The sequence below is a fragment of the Balaenoptera borealis genome, assembly GCF_965194805.1.
Source record: "Balaenoptera borealis genome assembly, chromosome: 3".
Taxonomy (NCBI): Eukaryota; Metazoa; Chordata; class Mammalia; order Artiodactyla; family Balaenopteridae; genus Balaenoptera; species Balaenoptera borealis.
In genome coordinates this window covers 115,972,314-115,995,209 of record NC_138866.1, presented here as the reverse complement: position 1 = coordinate 115,995,209, position 22,896 = coordinate 115,972,314, and the positions used below count along the sequence as shown (strand labels likewise).

The window sequence follows — 22,896 nt, the reverse complement described above, 5'->3', positions numbered from 1 at the left end:
ATTTATTTATGACCACAGTGTATATTTCTCTCAGTTTCCTAGATCCAACCTCCTCTTTTCCTAATCTTTCGACCTTTCTTAGACTTGCCCAGAAGAAGACTATACAGATCAAAGGCATTCACAATGCTGTGTGACGACACAGAAGAATGGGTGACTCACCTTGCAAGTCATAAGGCATGGGTGTCATGTGGAAAGGATGTCTGTAGTCTTGGATGAGGGATGTGTTAATATAGCTTGTGTCTACAGCAGGGAGGCTTGGGGTGCGGGACACTGGAGATGCTTGATGTGGAAGACTTAATATGCTAGAAGAAGAAAAGGTTTGCAAAATTTTCATGAGTCAGTTGAACTTTTAAAAAGGGTTGCATCTCACAATGAGTCCTAGTTTTTGTGCTGGAAATAAAAACAAAAGACAAGTAAAGCAATATATAATTTAGACTACCATAATTATTAGGAAATAATTTGTATACTTAATAGCATCTTTCAGAGGCTACAGGGAAAAAGAGATGGACGCAATGGTATCCAACATTCATAAATCACATGTTGTCTTTGGAACAACGTCATCTACACTTTCAGAATGCAGGGGGAAGGCACGGCTGAGCCACTTCAATGGAATATGAGTGAAAAGTATCTACAGCAGACAAAATTCTGAAACCTTTAAAAAATAAGCACTAGAGTGCTGGCTAGTAAAAAGTTTAGGTAAATCCTTGCAAAGAAAACACATATAACAAGACTAGGGGAATGCAGCAATCTGAGCAGTGAGGAGTTAACAGTGGCCCTCAGACTTGTAAGATTTATGAGAATAAAAACTAGGTACTGTTTATCTTGGTATATTCAATGCCCGGCACAGTCATTAGCACGCTATTTACATAAAAGGCCTTCTGAATGAACGAAGGCAGCAAGACAAGGAGTAAAGATGCTCCATAGTGAACAGGTGGTACAGCGTTTTTAAAGGGAGAATAGTATAAATAGTATAAATGGAAAAAGAAAAAAAGAACAAAGACAGGGATTCTGGAAGAACAGAGTGAAATGTTTAAGTAGCTGAGTAGTTAAATCTTTTTTTCTTTACCAAAAATCAAGGAAAAGCAAAAGAGAGGGAGAAATAAAGGAAAAAGAAAAGGAAGAATTAAAATGATTTTGAAAAGAGAAAGAATTCTAATAGTCCTGAGTGAAAACATAAGGGCCATATGCTATCCCAACCATACAGAGGCTAATAGACATATAAGTTATAGAAAATAAAGAGAAAAGAAGGTAGAAACAGGCTGTCTTTTGCTTTTAAAACTTCACGTAAAGTCCTCAGGGTATGGAGATGCAATTTCAATGGTAAAGAATATTTCAAAAGATGCCAAGGATGGATTTCCAGGAATAGAGTTCTAGTTATGACCTTCTACCATATTTTTATGAATGGGATATGAAGCATAAAATATACTCTCATCCACCTCACAAAAATGTTTTGTCTAATGGAAACTTAACTAAACCTCTTACATCTATAGAAAGTACCATTTTCCATTAGCTATCTCCTCTGACAATACCTAAGGGATTACAAGAGAGACAAAAGGAGTTGAAATGCTAGTCTTTGAAAACATCTTGGTACACCAAACAGCAAAGGTAATTTCTGGATGAACACTCAGCAGCTGAAGACAGCAAAATGTTTTACATTTACTAATCTTTGCCTCTTTCTGATTCCTGGCTGGCTCCTTCTCTTTCAATTTTATGATAATATTCTAAAATGCATTTCTACCTTCACACTGCACAATAACAAATACAATATGCTGGGTTTAGGTTTCTATTTATTGGCTAGTCATTACTGAAAAATGGTCACTGGTACTGAATATGGTGTTATTCTTCTAAAAATGTTATAAACTTTCAGGTTGCTTGTTTTTATCTGAAAATCAAGAGAGAAAGGTCTGGCGTTAGCAAATACTCTATCTGGGTTCAATTAGTCACTGGGAAGCTCAGGAAGTAGTTAATGCATCTAATGTAATTTCCCAAACATAATAAACAAACTATTTCTGGAGAAACAGCAAAGCAAATATTCAAAGAAGAAAAATTAGATTTCTAAACACTCAGAAAGTTTCCTTTAAGGAAAAGTGTTTACATATGTATGACTACTATCAATATACTAAAGAGCAGAACTAACGTATATATAATGATGCATTTAATGCATGAAGTATTTATATACCCAGATTGATGAAATATATTTTAAGGTGCTGTTTTATGGCATTTAAAGTAATAAAATGATGATATGTTTTGGTCATGCTATGTTAAATATACCATTTAAAAATATATATAAAACATAAAATATCTTAGAGTCAAAATTCTACAGATATTTGCTCTAACTACACCAGCTTTTGCTAATTTGACTCTTCTTCCCTCCCTGCCCCCCCACCCACAACTCAGATTTAAGAAAGAAGCTGGTATAATAATACGGTCAGGTTTGTTGGATAACAGCCATCAACGTAGGCTTTCATCAGAGGTGAATGTTCATAAAGTAGGATGTAAAGCAGAATTAGTGTTTAAATATTCATTTTGTTTAGAATAATGATACTGCTTTTAATGTCTTTTATTTGTCTCTATGATAAAATAAGCTACTCTAGAGTGAAAATATCAACCTGCGTCATATGTCTGGTTGTACTATAAAGATTCCTGAAATAGCCAAAGTCCTCTAATGAGAGAGGAGCCACATTTATCACAATTGTGCTCTTTTACTGTTGCAACTTCATTTTTCAAGTAACTACAAATATACTCAAATAGAAGATCTTTTTATCTCATCGAACAGTATCAAGCCTGAAAATAATTTGACTCCAAGCACAGAAGTGCCTGCTCTCGGTCTGGTGTTTACTTTCCCTCTTTAACCTTGAAATCTGTAACAATGCCTTCTGCAGACTTTCCCTTCCTCACTTACATTCTTCCTTCAGGCACTACAGTTTGCTGGAAGATTTTCTGAATAGCTTCTATTCAATTACATAAGGCCACATAACTCTCCTGATCTATACCTAAAAGGGGTCACACATGGATTTCTAGATTTACCTTTGGTGTGCTACAACTGTGCCTCAGCAAAACATGAAGTCTTTTGCTGAGGATCCCCGAAGTGTCTCATAAGACTAACAGTCTGTTTAAGAGTACAGCTAGAGTCAGCTACTTGTTTTACCATCCTCTACAAAATGTCAAACTCTCTAAGGTTGGGACTGTACTTACTTACTTTATTATCACCCATGTTTAGCACAGCGTGTTTTACATAAAGTAGGTAACAGTGTTTCATTAAGTGACATGAAGCATAACCAAGGTACAGTATTTCCGATATGAGACTAATGGGAAGTATGGGAAATGAGTCTGCAAAACATAAAGCATTGTGTACTGCAACTTAAGCCCTACACTTCTTTCATTGCCAGTCTTACACATTCTGAGGCAGGTTTAAAGCATTCAACTGGACTTCCTCTGCTTTCTGCTTGAAACACTCAACTTAGGGTTAATTTTACAGCACACATTTTCCAGTTTGAGTAAGTATTTTAAATCCTACGACCAGCATTAGGATCACCTGGGAACTTATTAGAAATACACATTTTCTCAGTTCCTATTCCTGAATCAGACATGGGGGCTAGGGAAGCAATGTGTTTTAGTAAGTCCTTCAGGTGATACTGATGTATACCCAAGTTTGAGAACCACTGTACTAGAATCATCTTTTGGTACGATGAAGATCATATCCAAGTGACCCCTTTAATGCATTATCCCAACCCCTTAAGAAACACACCTGAGAAAAATTCAGCCTATTCTCTGATTACTAAGTTAAGTTTTACAATCATTACTAAGTTAAGTTTTACAATCATTTTATTTAGCAGATCTTTTAACCCTATTTGCAAAATTAACTTTCACAATGAGTTTTTTTTTTTTTTAAGATCTCAGCACTTACCCTTTATTACTTAGTGGTGATGTGGGAGAGAGAGAAGGGCAGGTTCTCTTGGCAGATGGCTCTTCCTCCTCTTCATCGGATGAACTGTCTATGGTTAGGTCAATCACCTCTACTTTCTTACTTTTATTTGAGGACTGGTGATGAGAAGCCACTTGATGCTCTAATGTGGAGCTCAAGCATCCTGTGTGGGAATGATTGAAACACAAGGCAAAAAAGACCTGTAACATCTCTCTTTTTCTCAGCCTATGGATTAGATTATCAGTTGTAGTTTAGACTTTATCAGTTACAGTATATTGCTAGGGTCCAAGAATACAAAAGCAACAGTGGCTCTGTTCCCCTAAGCTTAAAACTATTATTTATTATCGGTTGTTAAAGGATTGTTTTGAAAAACAATTCTGAATTAGGGCAAACAATCAAAATATATGTCCACCTCAGAATAAAAGTAGTCTGAGGGCAAACACTATATAATACACATGTTTACCTGTACAATACCTGATATACAGAGAGACGTTATAGTAACATTTTTAAAAAGTCATAGTTTCCTTCCAGCAAAAACGTACTAAAAAAGGCAGGAAAAAAATGTAAATGAAAAAAGAACATTCACTAACCTGTACCAAGTCTGTAAAAGATTTAAAAGGATACCATTTCAAAAGCACGACTTTACAAATAACTTATTAGATTATGTTATTCTGAAATCTTACACCACAAAATTTTAAAAGCTGGCAGAAAGTGAATTTAGAGTTTCACTACTTCTGAACATTTAATCAATAATTTAATAAGTTATTGAGCTATCCATAAACTGCTGAGTATTCTTAAAAATTTTATGTGTTTTAATATTGAAAACCAAGGCTTCACAACAACAGGGAGACTGCCCCACCCTTTTGGAAAACTAACACTCACCATCAACTCCATTGTAAGAGGCAGAAACTTCCTGTACTTCCTTTTTTGATCTCATAGGTGCCCAAGAGCCATCCTCCTTAAACTGTATTTCATCACAATCTGTACAGTACTTTAGGATTTCCATAAACAAGCTAAAAAAAACAATTTGTCCCTTGAATATCACATTCTAAAGTAAGACCAATTAGAATTATTACTATTCAAAAAACATTCAGACCTTCTATGTTTTGTACAAGTATAAATGAGAAAGTGTAACCGACAAGGTGTATTTGTTCTCAAAATCTAGGGCTAAATAGGAGAATAGTTACTTAAATTATGGTACCTGTATGCAAGAAAATATTATGTAACCATGAAAAATGAGGTTTCCAAAGATTTTTTTAATAATATGGGGGGAAATATATGTTCACAGAAAGTGTGAAGAGGCCAAGAAAAGAAGACTCTATATTTTAAAAATAAAATTCTGTGTGTGAGTGGTATATAAATAGTGCTTATCTCTCAGTGGTGACATTGTGGATATTTATTCTTTTTCTTTATACTTTTCAACATAATCCAAATTGCCTACAATAAGCACATCTTATTCGATAACTGAAGAAATACATGCAAAAATATGTATTGAAAGTTAAAGCTCCTTGATAATTACCATGCGGATATTAAAAAATGAGATTTTCAAAAACGTGTAAAATTAATGATCAAATTCTCAGGTTGTAATATTAAATGAAACCAAAGGATAAAAAATACTAATACTGTATAATCACAAATATGGGGAAAAAAATCAGAAAATAACATAACAGCTTTTTATTTTCGTATGTTTCCAATTTTTCTTTAGGGGTGTGTGTGTATGTGTGGCTTTTATAGTAAGAAAGAATAATCCCAATTGATGCAGGCATCTAAAGCTACATAATATACAGAGTTGGTAAAGTATTATTCAATTCTGATTTATTAGTGATCACTGACATCTCTGAAAAATCAAACATAAAACATTTAAGTTACATGTTTACTTCTCCCCATATGACTGGTCTGACATCTTTCAAGCTCTGGATTACACTTCTATTGCTAAATGTATTCCATTCCTTATGTTATACCTTCAGGCTTCTATGTTTTCTCAAATATTATAGGTAAGTTGCATTAAGCATTTTTCTAAAGAGTACAGGAAATCTCAAGAAGATCCTTCTTTTCACAATTTATCTTTGTTCAGCGGCAAAAAGGAAAAAAAGGAGGCTAGAGAATAGGAGAAAACTGAAAGGGATATTCGAAGATGTTTGGAAGGACAGATAAAACACCAGAGTGTTAAAAAAAAAATCGACTGTTGTGATGCTATAGGTGGAGAAGAAAGACAAAGACAAGTATTTTAGAGAAAACAGAAAAACAAAGAGCTGCTATTCAGTGTGTTGATCAGTTTGAGGAGCCCGTATGGTAGGGAGTAGGGATGCTGGCCCACAACTGAAGCACCAGGAAATCTCCAAAAACAGACCAATTTCTGGTCAGTTAGGTTAACCAGAGTTTCACAATTCTTTCATTCTCTCTCCAAAATGGTCTGCATGTCTAGGGATAGATGGATTCATGTTAGGAAAAGGTGTAAGTACACCCTACTTAGAACCACTGGTGCTTTAAAATGGTAAATGTCAGGAGGCACTGACAGTAAGGCACACATTTTCAAAACAAGGGGACATAAAGTTAAAAAGGAAAAATGTTCACAATATTAATTACTTAGAAAACTACTGACTTCTACAGTCATGAAAATCCTAAAAATACATAGCTCAGAAAACACTACCCATAGAATTTTAATCCCAAACGTGATGGAAAACAAAACCAATAATAGACGGTTACTTTGAAGTACAAGGAAAAACTTTAAATTGACATACCCATCAATAATAAGGTGTTCATACGGAGCCTTCTTATCACAGACAGGACAAACCCAAGTTGGTTTTTTCTCATTCATCTGAATATAAAGAGTTGCATCAAAACACTGCAGATGAGAACATGTAAGGGCCCGACATGGAATTGTCAGCCGCATTTTACCAAGCTTTGAAAAAGGGAGACAAAAGTAAATATTAGACAACTGTTACACAAAATTTTTCCTGAAACACAAAGTATATGTATTCCAATTTAAAGCGTATTCTGTTTACTTCTAACACATTTTCTGTGGAACATCTACCGGCTAAAAATTACAATATTTCTTTGGATATTAAAATAGAGAGACTATGGAAAGTTACAGCAGAGGTTATTTACCCTCAATCCACAGCTTACAGATCCACTTCTAGGGGGAAGAACTATGAACCCCTTGAAATTACATGCAAAATCTTGTAAGTGTGTGCATTTTTCCGGAGAAAGTGCTTTCACCAAATTCTTAGAGTAGTCCCTAATCCAAAAAAGTTAAGAACCACTTTACTAGGTATTGGGAAAGGAAAAAGGAATGCCTTATTAAATGCTCAAGATACAGATACTTACTCTCATTAAGATATCAGGTTGATTGTAATTCAGAGGTCAGAACAGAATAAGCATTTCCCACAATGCTTGGCATAATTGCCAAACAGCAGCTCTGAGAAGAAACCCAGGTGTGTGCACTCTCTTCCCTCACTGGGCACCATCACAGGCAATTCAGCAAACACCTCCGGACCTCTAGCATCTCTAGCATGTTATGAGACTTGCTCTTCTTGCCCTGCAAATAGTGCTTATGCTGACATAGGTTGAGTCTGTCCTACGAACAATGAAATCTGCTTCATCTGGTCCCTGAACTGCCAGCTTTGGACCAAAGTAGAGAAGCTGTCCAGAGATCTGTCCAGGGAGCTACCATATCATGACCTCCTTGCATGGAAGACACTTCGTACAGTACAGCTGGATAACCACTGTGGGGTCCCCGTAGGTCACAATGGCCGTATAGTATAGAAGTCACCTACTTTCAGTAACCACATTTTTTGCTAAATATCAGGAAAAGATTTTCCACATGTTTGTGAGCTTGAAAAACATAAGGCCTTGGAAAGGATATGAGTTAAATGAGGAAAAAAAGAGGAAAAGATTCTTGGCTTACGAGAATTTCACGGAAATGTGCAATTTCCTAGTCTACCAAGGAAATTAACTGTCATTTGGGGCCCTAAATTATTGTTCTCACACCAGTGATTTACTGTGCCTCTAGGAAAGGCACTTAACCTTGCTGGGCTCTTTTTCTATCTCTGAAGTAACATGGCTTCCTCCTTATTTCAACAGGATGTAGTGATGAAGAATAAAAAAGGACCCAGAATGTGTCATCAACTTGAGAAGGGAGTAATGCCAGTTTACAGTATCAGAAGTATGGACAGGAGGGATGCAGAGAAAACTGACAGCTCCCTTCTCTGTGCTCCCAACTCTACACTGCATATGGTTACACTATTTATTTATGTGTTTCTCCTCCTACTAGAAACACATTGGGCTCATCTCCTTATCCTTGGCACTGGGAAAGGTACCTGCTACACATACAGCAAGAAGATGGTCCTGTGTACTGATCAGGCTTCAGCTATGCACGCTGGGTAGTTCTAGGAGGCACCATTCATTGAGGGTATGAATCCTGGAAGTTATTTAGTCTCTCTGAGCCTTAGTTTTAGAAAATGGGGATAAAAATAGCATCTATACCATATGACTGTAGGGTCTAAATTATATTTATTGCACAGGGCCTGACACAGAGCAAGTACTCAATATATGTCCCCCATTATTAATTAAAGTACAGAAACATATCTGCTTCAAATCACTCTGCAAGCTAGTAGGAGACCCACTCAAACCTCAGCCCAGTCAGTCTTCTCTTCTATGCTCACACAGTATTAAACAACTCCATTACTCCCTTTCTACACTTCTATTCAGGTTTTATGATTTGATTTACCTAAGTACCTGATGAAAAAGGCACACACACAAAAAGAACAAACTAGCTCTTATAACAGAAATATCATCTATTTACCATTAGCCAAGACATGCTGCGTTAGTCTAGAAACATCTTCCAAATAACGATATAGGTGGTGGTGCTAAATTACATTTTTATGTCTTAAGTCACACCTTAACTTATCTGTGAAGTGCAAATTCCTACTGAGTAGGTATATTTGCTACTGCCTTAATACTAAGTAGAGAAATCCTAGATAAATACAGTCATTGTAGACAAGGTTCATGTAACTGCAGAACTAGTAGGCTACTTCTGATAGTTTATGAAGACAATGGATAAGAAGATAAGAAACAACGATTGTTTCAGAATCCAAGCCATAGGCTGTAGAACTTATACTATGAAAAGCAGTTATTCTCCAAAGACCATCACCTCACATAACTTTAGCCCTGTAGTTGCTGTCAGTTCATCTTTTCGTTGGGAGAGCAACTCTCAAGCCCTTATATGATCAGCCACACTGACAAGTTTACCTACAGAATTTTTAAGGAACACTGCTACATGAATGCCACAGGAAGGACGTTTACAAATAGGTATACGAAAGGAGAAGTTCAATTTCAAATGCAGTTTATTAGCCATCACACAAATGTCTTGCTTCAAAGAATTACAAAGTAATTGTTATATGACCCTCATACTCCTGATTTTTAAAAACAATCACTAAATTCTAAATACTTATCTATGAATGGACACTGAATTCTCTAACTTCAGAAAAGAAGCTGAGCTTTGAACATCTTCATCTGGTAATTACAAATTCCCCTTTTCCCTTTATAGGATGCGGCGGATATTTGCATCATTTGCAAATAAACACTTTGAAAACAACTCCCAAATAAGCTTTCTAATGCCATTAACCTTACTATAACATAATAGTAACTGATGATACTTCAAGAGAAAATACCCTACTTAGATATAAGTTCAAACCAGCTTATACCAAAGGACCCCCAAAACATCAATAATAGATGTACTTTTTCCTTATAAAAAGAAAGTAGTGTGATATTGAGAATTTTATAACTTCATCATCATCATTATGATAAGTATTTCATGAATAAATTTCCAAGGAGTTTATTTTTTTTTCTTCTATCAACTCCAAGTGATTTGCATTCGAGTTTACAGGTCTAGGGAGTATCTCACAAAGCAGGTTCACAAACATTCTTCCAGCTCTATTTTTAATAAATTAGAACTGAAAAATTCCCAAAGAGCAAAAACATCTTTAATTATTTTCATTGCCTTTAGCTAAACAGCACACAAAAAACAGAAACTCATTTATTTTGAGCTGTGTATATCACAACAAGGGTAATTCAAATGCACAGTCAGACATCATATTTACATATTTCAAAGGGAACAAATCTCTTTTATTATTCTATAAATTTGATATATAGATGAGTTGCCATTACGAAGTTTTACTTTTTAGAGTAAAAACATACCTAAAATATATTGCCTTACTGTTCCAGAATAATTGTAAAGGGATTGTCCCTTTGGCCAAATAGAAATCCATAAAAGTATTATAATTATGGGTTATATATATAGTTGTTTTTCCTATAATCTGAATTTTGAAAGCATAAGTCAATTTAAAATGAACTGCTGTAACTGCTGAAACTAAAAAGGGAGGAGCAGGGGGATATGGAAAGAAAAATTTAAAGCTCGCCGAGTAAATTAAGAGGTGCAACAAGCAAAACATGATGAACATTTTCTAATAATATAAAGATCACCTGAACTATGAAATTCAAAACTAGTTATACAAATAAGAACATCAAGATTTATATTGTAGTCCTTATTTATATGAATAAATGCTTCATATAAATGTTAAATAATATAAACATCATATATATTAGCACAACTGTAAACACTTTTAAAATGAGACTGCAGAAAAACAAGACTCCTTCCAGTGATTTGAATGGAAAGTGAAGCTTATGCACGTTCCTAAATTTCTCATGTTCTCCGAACTGGTGTTTTATAATGGAATGGGGCGGCAAGGAATCATGTCAAGGGGGAGAGTAGATAAATAGGTGTTTGGAGGAAAGAGGGTATGATAGGTATATACCTTTAAAAAAAACTTTGTCTTCTTCCCACCCTCCACTTAGCTGGTCTGTGAACCATTTTTCTAAATGTTAAAAAATACCACATTCCTTTACACCATAGTCTGTTATAACATCTGATTACTTAAGAATCCACCCCATGTTCCCCTGGCCAATATTTTTTATTGTGGTAAAAACACTAAACATTAACATTAAACCTACCACCTTAACCATCTTAAAGTGTACAATTCAGTAATGCTAAGTATATTCACACTGTTGTACAACAGATCTCTAGAACGTTTTCATCTAGCAACACTGAAACTCTACACCCACTAATTTGCCCTCCCCAGCCCTTGGATCCATCTTTCTACTTTCTGCTTCCATGGTTTTGACTACTTTATATACTTCATGAGTGGAATCATATGGTATTTATGCTTTTGTGACTGGCTTATTTTGCTTATTGTAATGTTCTCAAGGTTTATCCACATGGCATATGACAGGATTTCCTTCTTTTTTCATGTTCCATACATTATATTCTATTGTATGTATATATACCATATTTGTTCATCTCTTGATGGACATTTGGGTTGCTTACACCCTTTGGCTATTGTGAATAATGTGACAAACGTGGGTATGCAAATTATTTCTTCAAGATCTTGCTTTGAATTCTTTTAGATATATACCCAGAAGAATCGACAGATCATATGTTAATTCTATTTTTAACTTTTTGAGGAACCTCCATACTGTTTTTCCATAATGGCTGCAGCATTTTACATTCCCACCAACAGTCCACAAGGGTTCCAGTGTCTGTGGCATCCTCACTGAAACTTGTCATCTTCTGATTTTTTTGCTAGGCGCCATCCTGATGGGTGTGAAGTGATATCTCATGTGATTCTGATACGCATTTCCTTAATGATTAGTGATGTTGAACATCTTTTCATGTGCTTGTCAGCCATCTGTATACCTTCTTTGGAGAAATGTCTATTCAAGTCCTTTGCCTATGTTTAATCAGGTTGTTTGTTTTGTTGTTGTTGTTGGGTTGTAGAAGTTCCTTATATATTCTGGATATTAACCCCTTACCAGGTATAAAATTCTCAATTATTTTCTCCCATTCCCTAGGCTGTCTTTTCACTCTGTTAACTGTTTCCTTTGGCAAGAAAAGGTTTTAAGTTTTTAAGTTTAAGTTTTTAAGACCAATGGGTGTATTCCCATTCGTCTGTCCTTGCTTTTGTCGCCTCTGCTTTTGGTGTCATATCCAAGAAGTCACTGCCAGATTCAACTGAAGCCTTTCCCCCATGTTTCTTCTAGGAGCGTAACAGTTTAAGGTCTTATGGTTTTGATCTTTAATCCATTTTGAGTTAATTTTTATATACGGTGTAAAGTAAGGGTCCAACTTCATTATTTTGCATGTGAATATTCAGTTTTCCCAATGCCATTTGTTTAAAGAGACCATCTTTTTCCCATTATGTAGTCTTGGCACTCCTGTAGAAAGGCATTTGACCATATTGTTTCTGGGCTCTCTATTTTGTCCCATTGGTCTATATTATCTACCTTTCTGTCAGTACCACACCATCTTAATTACTACTGCTTTGTAGGATGTTCTGAAATCAGGGAGTGTGAGGGCTCGAACTTTGTTCTCGTTAAGATTGTTTTGGCTACTCAAGAGTCCCTTAACATTCCACAGAAATTTAAGGATTTTTTTTTTTGTATTTCTGCAAAAAATGCCATTGGGATTTGATAGGAACTACACTGAATCTGCAGATCACTTTGAGTAGTATGCACATTTTAACAATATTAAGTCTTCCAATCTGTAATTATGGGATATCTCTCCATTTCTATCTTCTCTGAATTCTTTCTTGTCATGTTTTATATTTTTCAATCTCCTTGGTTGAGCTTATTCCTAAATATTTTATCCTTTTTGATGCTATAGTAAATGGGACTGTTTTCATAGTTTCCTTCTCAGTTTGGTCACTGTTAGTGTATAGAAATGCAACTAATTTTTGACTGTTGATTTTGTATCCTGCAACTTTGTTGAATTCAGTTTGAACAGGTATATTTTGGGTTTTTTGGTGGAATCTTTAGTGTTTTCTACGTAAAAGATCATGTCATCTGCAAACAGAGATTATTTTACTTCTTCCTTTCCAATCTTTTTTTTCCTCCTTGTCTAATTGCTCTGCCTAGAACTTCCAGTACTATGCTGAACAGCAGTGGTGACAGTGGGCATCCTTGCCTTGTTCTTGACCTTACAGGAAGAGCTTTCAAGTCTTTCCACATTGAGTATGATGTTCACTGTGGGCTTTTCATATATGGCTTTTGTTATGTTGAGGAAGCTTTCTTTTATTCCTAGTTTGCTGAGTGTTTTTATCATGAAATGGTGTTGAATTTTGTCAAATGTTTTTGTCAAGTTTTTTCTGCATCGATTGAGATGATTATGTGGTTTTTGTCCTTCATTTTGTTAATGTGGTATATTACAATGATTTACTTTTGTATGCTGAACCAGCCTTACATTCCAGCTATGAATCCCACTTGGTCTGGTGTATGATCATTCTAACGTGCTGGTGAATTCAGTTTGCTAGTATTTTGTTTAGGGTTTTTGCATCAATATTCATCAGGAATACTGGTATGCAGTTTTCTGGGGGTTTTTTGTATCATTTTGTCTTGTCTTATTGTGTCCTTGTGTAGTTTTGGGATCAGTAATGCTAGCCTTACAGAATGAGTTTAGGAATATTCTTTCTTCAATTCTTTGTAAGAGTTTGAAAAGGACTGGTGTTAATTCTTCTTTAAATGTTTGGTAGGATTCTCCAGTGAAGCCATAGGGTCCTAGGCTTTTCTTTGTTGGGACGTTTTTCATTGCCGCTTCAATCTCCTCACTAGTTATAAATCTGTTCAGATTTCTTATTTCTCCATGATTCAGTCTTGGTAGGTTATGTGTTTCTAAGAATTTATCCACGTCTACGTTATCCAATTTGTTGGCACAGTAGTGTCTTATAATCTTTTTAATTTCTGTGACATCAGTTATAATGTCTCCTCTTTCATTTCTAATTTTAGCTATTTGAGTCTTCCCTCTTTTTTTCTTAGTCTAGCTAAGGATTTGTCAACTTTGTTGATCTTTTCAAAAAACCAACTCTTGGTCTCGTGATTTTTTTTTTTTTAAAGATTTTATTGATTGATTGATTGATTGATTGCTATGTTGGGTCTTCGTTTCTCTGCTAGGGCTCTCTCTAGTTGCGGCAAGCAGGGGCCACACTCTTCTTCGTGGTGCGCGGGCCTCTCACTATCGTGGCCTCTCTTGTTGCGGAGCACAGGCTCCAGACGCGCAGGCTCAGTAGTTGTGGCTCACGGGCCTAGTTGCTCCGCGGCATGTGGGATCTTCCCAGACCAGGGCTCGAACCCATGTCCCCTGCAGTAGCAGGCAGACTCTCAACCACTGTGCCACCAGGGAATCCCCGGTCTCGTGATTTTTTTGGACTGTTTTTCTATTTTCTATTTCATTTATCTCTGCTCTCATCTTTATTTCCTTCCTTCTGCTGACTTTGGGTTTAGTTTGTTTTTCTTTTTTTAGTTTCTTGAGGTATAAGATTAGGTTGTTGATCTGAGATCTTTCTTCTTTTTTAATGTAAGCATTTACTCCTATAAACTTCCCTCTTCTGCTGCATCCTGTAAGTTTTGGTATATTGTGTTTTTATTTTCATTTGTCTTCAGATATTTTCTAAATTCCCTTGTGATTTCTTCTTTGACTCATTGGTTGTTTAAGAATGTATTGTTTAATTTCCACATGTTTGTGGATTTTCCTGTTTTCCTCCTGTCACTGATTTCTAGTTTCATCACATTGTGATCAGAGAAGATACTTTATAATGATTTTAATCTTAAATTAAGACTTGTTTTGTAGCCTAACATGTGCTCTGTCTTGGAGAATGTTCTGTGTGTTCTGAGAAGAATGTGTATTCTGCTTTGTTGGGTGCAGTATTCTGTATATATCTGTTAGGTTCAATTGGCATACAGTGTTGTTTAAGTCCTTTGCTTCCTTATTGACCGTCTGTCTGGCTGTTCTATCCATAACCAAAAGTGGGGTATGGAAGTCTACTACTATTATTATGTTGCTGTCTATTTCTCCCTTTAGTTCTGTCAATGACTGCATTATATATTTGGGAAAGAATTTAAAAATTTAAAGTAATAATATAAAAAGCCTGGAGTCAAAATACTTTCCCTATAAAAATGACTGGCTATAGTAAGGAATAAAAAGATAGAAGGATATATACAAAATTATACATTTGGTGGTTTTTATTAACTTCACTGTATTTTTTTCTGTACTTTATAGATGTTTAATAGTGAACAGGAGTTCTCTTAGCAATTATAAAACAAAAAAGTTTTTTTTTAAAAGAGCTATGCAAAGTACTCTATTATAAACTAATTCATGAGCTAATGACTTTTTCATATTGTTTGAGGTTTTATAAATTATAGAAGACTAAGATATAAGACAAATAACACTTAATTTTTGTTTAAATTTTTTGTTTAAGAATAAATAACTTCATCTCAGATTAGTAGGATTTCAATATTAAAAGCTTTCAATATCAGGCTTGCCTGAACAATCCTGGCAAATCAGGAAAGAGCTGAGTCCTCTTATTTTCCATACTTTCTCCCCCAATTTAAATATGATTAATTTGATTAATTACAGAACAAAAGGCAATCAAAATATCAAAGTAATTTACTCTCAGTTTTTCACATATTTTTGTATGAAAGCATCATTCAACTACCATTCCTACTATTGGTGGACCTGACATCAAACTAGTTAAGAAATAAACCTTAACACATTTTTGGAAACTTTTTCACTACCAGTTTAATCCTTTGGTATGTCTTGAGCCTTATATTTATTTTGTAGAAATGACTGAAATTGATCTCATTTTCTGGTTTAAAAATATTTCTAGTTGATTTTTATATGCATAACCAATTCAACTTTTCAGGCTAAATAGAATAGTTTTTAATTGTTATAGTCATTGTTGGCAAAATGGTTAAATTGAATGTGTGACTAATCATGGCCAGATTTTTATTCAAAAGTATACTATTTTAAAAAATGAAATTTTAATAAATATACTAAGACAATAAAATGCATTATGTGGAGATTTTACACTTAAGTCTGAGAGAAAGTCATTTAATAACCACAAGCAATATTTAAATATAACTTACTAAGAGTAGAAAATTTTTATAGACATAAATTTGTTTAGATTTCAAATCCTAAGACTACATGATGTCTTTTACTTTTCATAAACTCTAACAAACAGGTGGGCATGTTTCAATTTAACAGAACTTATTAAAGACTGGAAATACTTAATAACCAAAGAAAATGTATATTAAGCCTCCTGGAGAGCAAATATTAGTTAACACTTACTGGACATAGTAGAGAAACCCTCAGGCTGGTTGTAGCTATTTCACTGTCTGGATCCGCAGTCAATTTCTCTTTAACTGACATTCATCAAAGAGAAAACAAACAAACAGAAGAAGTTTATTAAAGATACATCACTGATGCAACATAAGAAAAAGAATGAGGAACTTAAAAAAAAAGAACAAAAAAATAATCTGCTCAATTATTTTCCAATCAATTGAAAGAAAAGATAAAAACAATTATAAGGTTCATAATCTCTACAATAAGCAAAGGAAGGAAAACAATTGTATATCTATAGACTGATTACATTTCCTGTAAGTCTCCTATTTCTCACCCACAAAACAAAAACTGCATTGCACTAACACAAAGGAAATTTATATAGCAGGTTAATATATTCAGCTGATGGCAGACCATCTTCCTTTTATAACTCTAAGATACTGGATAAAGATTTTCTTTCTTTTAAACTATGACAATATTATTTTAAAAGAAACTAATAAAAAACAACTATAAAACTAACATGTATAAGTTTTTACAATGCTCACATAATGCAAACATTTATTGTAAACACATTAATTCTAATTTCAAATTATAAAAAGAAAAAAGTTCAATTGATTTTTTTACCATATGATTATTTGAGTTTTATATTTATTTATCCATAACCTAATTAATTATGCTACCTTGGGCAAGTCAGTCCTCCTCTCTGAGCTTAATTTTACTTCTTGGAAGATAACAACCTACACTAGATAATCTCTACATCTTCTCAGTTCAAATTTCCTATGGTTCTTAAGAGAGGAGGCACTGGTAATTTTACTTTTAAAGCTGTTCTGTTACTCTCAGTCAGTCTAACATAACAAGGACCTTTATACTTCTCATCTGAAAACCTGAGACATCTGTTACTTCTGAAAACCTCAGAACTTTAATTAAACTTCAGCACAGAAGTGAGACTGGAAATGCCTAAATGTAATATTTCAATAATTTTAGAAGCTGTTCCACAATAACTTTAAAGTCTATATGTGTAAGGGGGCACAAGTGGAGTAGTTGTGGAGTCAATCACAGAATTTCAGAGCTGAGGCACAATTGAATGTGACAGGAAGGAAGGGAGAGAGGGAGGGAGGGAGGAAGGAAAGAAAGATACAAGAAAATGGAAAGGGGAAAAGTACTTGGGTAAGGAAGAATAATTCCAGATGTCTGTTGAACTGGTAACTATTTATAAGAACTAAGAATTCTGGGCTTCCCTAGTGGCACAGTGGTTAAGAATCTGCCTACCAATGCAGGGGACACGGGTTCAAGCCCTGGTCCGGGAAGATCCCACATGCCGCAGAGCAACTAAGCCCGTGCGCCACAACTACTGAGCCTGCGCTCTAGAGCCTGCGAGCCACAACTACTGAGCCCGTGTGCCACAACTACTGAAGCCCATGCGCCTGGAGCCCGTGCTCCACAACAAGAGAAGCCACCGCACGCCGCAACTAGAGAAAGCCCGTGCGCAGCAACGGAGACCCAACACAGCCAAAAATAAATAAAATAAATAAATTAAAAATAAATAAAAGAACTAAAAAAAAAAAAAAATTGAAAAAAAATCCCTGCATTCAAAAAAAAAGAATTAAGAATTCTGCCTTTATTAAATTTGATGATCACAGAGTCTGAAATTTTTTGAGATGGTCCAAATCTTAGATATTCTATTCAACTGCCTCCATAAACTAGTGGATCTCAACTAAGATGCACATCAGAACTACCTATAGAGCTTTCTAACTTATACTGCCCACTGAACCAAAATGGGGAAGAGGGACACTAATAAGTAGTTTTTAAAAAGCTCCAGATGTGATTCTGATGACAGACTAAAAAGTCATTTTATGGCCTGGAAATTCAAAAATTTTACAGTCTATATAACTCATAGGCTGTCTATCACATCTAAAAAGGCACACAATCCGTGAGTTTTAGTTTGGAAAATATAGTTATCATATCATTTATGCTAATTAATATTATATGTAAATTATGAGAAGTATGCTTTTGCCATTATAGACCCAATCTTACTCCAACCTTTCTTATAAAGATACATTTAACGAACAGTATCTTTTTAAAGGTGACAAACAATTGCCATACGAAACAAACATGTAAATAGAATTCTAATGTGATTACTAACCATTCTGCATGTCTTCACCAACCACTCCCTAACACCCACCATGCACACAGCAATGGGAACAGTAACTGACTTTAATCTATTTAAACTTCGAGTTAAATGAAGCAATATGATAGATAATATCAGCCTTATGCAAAACAAAGTTCAGTGTTAGTACTTTGAAAAAAAAATGAAAAAGGAAAGGTAACCTGAGGTAGTGGTTCAGAGCACAGGATCTAAAGCCAGCCTAGCCTGTAATTCAGCCTTAGTCATTTAACTTTTCCGTGCCTCAGTTTCCTCATCTTGTAAATGGGAATAATAACAGTACCTCATGGCATTGTTTTAAGGATTAAATGAGTTAATACAAATAAAATGCTTTAAAATAACCTAACATTATACTAAACATTAGTTATCGCAACTTAAAATAAAATGTGACTTGTATGTTTATTTTCTCTCAGAGGTCAAAGAATTTTCTGAAATTATTTTAGAATTAGCTTATCAAATTTCTATTAAAAAAAAAAAAAGCTTCGCTTTTCACCTTTGCCATTATAGACTCAATCAATTCTTTCCTGTAAAGATACTTTTTAATACTTTAGGATCTTGATTGAATTTAACCTACAGATCAACTTGGAGAGAACTGACATTTCTCCAATAACAATACTGAGTGTTCTGATCCATTAACATGATGTATCTCTTCATTATTCAGGTCTTATTTTAATTACTCTCACCAATGTTTTATATTTTTCAGCATACAAATCGTGCATATATTTTGTGTAACATATTCCTAAGTATTTCATATTTTTTAAATTCTTATTATTTGAATTTCAATTTCCAGTTGTTTACAGCTAGTAGAAATACAATTTTTATAAACTGACTGTGTATTCTGCAACCGTGCTAAATTCACACATTGGCTTTAGTAGCTTTTTTGTAGATTTTTTGGGATGTTTTCTATACAATGAAGTCATCTTCAAATAAAGACAATAATTATTGTTCATTTCTAACCTGTATGCTTCTTTTTTCTTGCCTTATTGTGCTGACTAGGATCTTAAGAGCAATGTTGAATAGAGGCATTAAGAAAGATATTCTTGCCTTATTCTCAGTCTTAGGGATGAAGTTTTTTACCATTAAATATGATGTTAGCTAAAGGCTTTTTGTAAATACCCTTTATTACATTGAAGCAGCCCCCTTCTCTCTATTTTGCTGAGTTTTATCATGAATGGATATTGAATTTGACCAACTGCTTTTTCTGAATCTATGGAAATGATCACATGATTTTTTCTTTTTTAGTTTGCTGAGATGAGAAGGTGTATTATATTGATAGATTTTTGAATGTTGTATGAACCTAATATTCCTGGAACAAACTCTATTTGATCCCTATGTATTACCTTTTAATATACTGTATTTAGTCAAAACAATTCCGAAAAAGAAAAATAAAGTTGGAGGACTACCTGATTTCAAGAATTACTATCAAGCTTTAGTAATGAAGACTGTGTTATTGGTATAAGGATAGATAAGTAGGTCAATGGAAGATAATGGAGTCCAGAAATAAATTCATACATCTATGGTCAATTGGTTTTTTGTTTTTTTTTAAAAGATGACAGGTTTTGGTTTTCGTTTTTAACTTTGGGTTTATTTATTTAATTAATTTATTTATTTATGGCCGTGCTGGGTCCCTGCTTCTGTGCGAGGGCCCTCTCCAGTTGCGGCAAGTGGGGGCCACTCCTCATCGCGGTGCACGGGCCTCTCACTATCGCGGCCTCTCTTGTTGCGGAGCACAAGCTCCAGACGCGCAGGCTCAGCAATTGTGGCTCACGGGCCTAGTTGCTCCGCGGCATGTGGGATCTTCCCAGACCAGGGCTCGAACCCATGTCCCCTGCATTGGCAGGCAGACCCTCAACCACTGCGCCACCAGGGAAGCCCTCAATTGGTTTTTGACAAAGGTGTCAAGGTAATTAAATGGAGGAAAAATTAGTATTTTTGACAAATGTTATGGAACTGGGTATCTGTATGGGGAGAAAATGAACCTCTAAAGCTTACTTTGCATCATACACAAAAATTCATTTAAAATAAATTGTAGACCTAAATCTAAGAATAAAACAATAAAACTTCTAGAAGTAAAATGTTTGTGACCTTGGGCTGGACAAAGATTTCATAGTATGCAAAAAGCACAAACTATAAAAGAAATGGAGGGAAAAGTTGAATAGACATTTCATCAAAGAAGCTATAAGGATGGCAAATAAGCACATGAAAAGATGCTTAACATCATTAGTCATTAGAAAAGTTCATATTAAAACCACAATGACATATCACCTACACAGTGACCAGAATAGCTAAAATCAAAGCAGCCTGACAATATCAACTGCTAGAGAGAATGGGGAAAAAACTCTAAATCTCAAATCTTGTTGGTGGGAATGCAAAAATGGAATATGCACTTTATAAGAAACTGCCAACCTCTTTTCTATACATTTATCGTGTGACCCAGCAATCCTAGTCCTGAGTATTTACCCAAGAGAAATGAAAACGTATGTCCACAAAACTGATATTCATATGCAAACTGCAAATGTTTTAGCAGCTTTATTCATGATAACGAAAAACTGGAAGCAATCTAAACATCCATCAACCGATAAATGGATAACCAAATTACAGTACAGATAAATGGAACACTACTCAATAATAAAGAAGAGCAAACTACATGAATGAACCTAAAAGCATTATACTATGTGAAGGAAGCCAGAAACAAAAGGCTACATGCTGTGGGATTTCAAGTTCTGGAAAAGAAAAAACCACTGAGACAGAAATCACATCAATGGTTATAAGAACTGGAGGAAGGAGATGAGGCAGAATGCAAAGGGTCACAGGGGAACTTTCTGGGGTGAAGAATGTTACATATTTTGATTGTGGCATTTAGTTCATGATTGCATACACCTGTCAAACTCATCAAACTGTACACTTAAACAGGTGAATTTTTACTGCTTGTAAACTATACTTGAATAAACACAACCAAAATTAAAAAAAGAAGAAAGGTGGGGGGGGGGGGAATCACTATGTTAAATTTCATAAGAAAGTGAAAAATAAAAATAAGACATCAATATTCATCCTGCTGCATCAACCAACGCCAGGTAAGTCTTTCAGGAGTTCAGGTTTTCTTGTGTCACTGTGAGCTGCAGCCGTAACAGTATTTCACTATATGACCTACAATACAGCTAGCCACACTTAAAATTAATCTTTGAAAATCCCTGTTGTCATGTGCTATGAGAGTTAGTCACTAGTCACATGTGGCTATATTTAAATTTAATTAAATTTAAAATTCAGTTCCTCAGTTGCACTACCACATTTCAAGTACTCAACAGACACATAGTACTAGTGGCTATCACACGGGATAGTGCAGATATAGAACATTTCCATCACCACAGAGTGTTCTATTAGTGCTGTTCCAGGTTTTCAAAAAAATTTCTATCCTTTTTAAAATTTTAAGGCTGGAAACAATTGAACATATTAAGTCCAATACTTCATTTTATAAGCAAGAAAACAGAGGCACAGAGATGTGATCTTTTACTCAAGATCTCTTTTCATCAGTTTACTTAACAAAAGTCTGAGGATCTACTATGTGCCAGGCCCTGAGCTAAGCACTAGGAATTCACAGAAAGATAAGATTAAGTTCCTGCCCAAAGGAACTCATAGTCTAGTAGAGAGCAAAGATACTTCTCTAATGTGCTGTAATGGAAACTAGCTGAAAGTCAATGCATCAACTCTGGGGGTTCTGAGATGCCTCCTGGAAAAAGTGAAACATGAAGGATAACTAGAATTTAGGCAAAGTAGGTAACAGGGAAGTGTGAGGCACAGAGAACAATATGGGCAAAGCACTGAAGAAAAGAAAAGAATTCATTATTTTTGGAGTAAAAAGAATGAGAAGAAGAATGAATACAGATGACACTGGAAAGTAATAAGCAGGTGCCACACCATGGAAAGCTATATGTTTAAGTCATGCTAACAAAAGTTGGAGTTTTTATCCCATTGGTGTTAGGAAGCCATGGATTGCAAAGAAATGGTAAGATTAGATCTGTATTAATCACTTAGATTGCTACCAGAAGAGAGATATAAAAAGGGGGGCCAAGAAAGGAGAGGAATATATAATTCAAGAATAGGTTTTTAAAATAAAGGCAGGATATGAGAGCTTAAATGAGGTCAGTGATGGTAGGGAGAGAGAGAGCTCGACAGAGTTGAGAAATATTTAGGGTTTATGTCTGATAGAACTTGGTGAGTTCAGTTTTCACTACTTGAATCTGAGGAACCAGTGGTATATTTCAGTGAAGACAGTTAGCTATGTGTATCTACATTTGAAATTCAGGGGAAGGTCTGGAATGAAAATATGTATTTGGGAGTTGGTGCTAATTTAAACCACAAGAGTAAATGTGATTATCTCTAGGGAAAGTATGTATGTCCTTGTAGAGAACAAGGACAAAAACCCAGGGAAAACAAACATTTAGGATACTACCCTTAAGAGAATCCATTGAAGGCAAGTGATTGAGAAGAAATAGAGATGAGAATTTCAAGGAGAAAGCTGTTGGTATGAAATGCAGCAAAAATATCTAAGACATAAACTGAAAAGATAAAACTTTAAATCTGGTAATCAGATTGTCACTTGTGACACCTGCAAGAGCAGTTTCAGTGGAATGATGGGAGTTA

At 34.9% G+C, this 22,896-nt stretch overlaps 1 protein-coding gene across 5 annotated transcripts in view; it reads right to left on the bottom strand.

Annotated features, from left to right (window-relative positions):
• Positions 1 to 22,896, bottom strand: part of PIAS1 (protein inhibitor of activated STAT 1) — a 222,524-nt gene that overhangs the window by 6,563 nt on the left and 193,065 nt on the right. For all 5 annotated transcript variants that reach the window (XM_082383315.1, XM_082383314.1, XM_082383317.1 and 2 more), the window contains exons 8-12: positions 16,101 to 16,174; positions 6,667 to 6,827; positions 4,808 to 4,938; positions 3,908 to 4,088; positions 160 to 302 (exon numbers count right to left, since the gene is read on the bottom strand). In XM_082383315.1, coding sequence (XP_082239441.1) covers positions 160 to 302; positions 3,908 to 4,088; positions 4,808 to 4,938; positions 6,667 to 6,827; positions 16,101 to 16,174 — 690 coding nt within the window. The remainder of the gene's footprint in view (positions 1 to 159; positions 303 to 3,907; positions 4,089 to 4,807; positions 4,939 to 6,666; positions 6,828 to 16,100; positions 16,175 to 22,896) is intronic.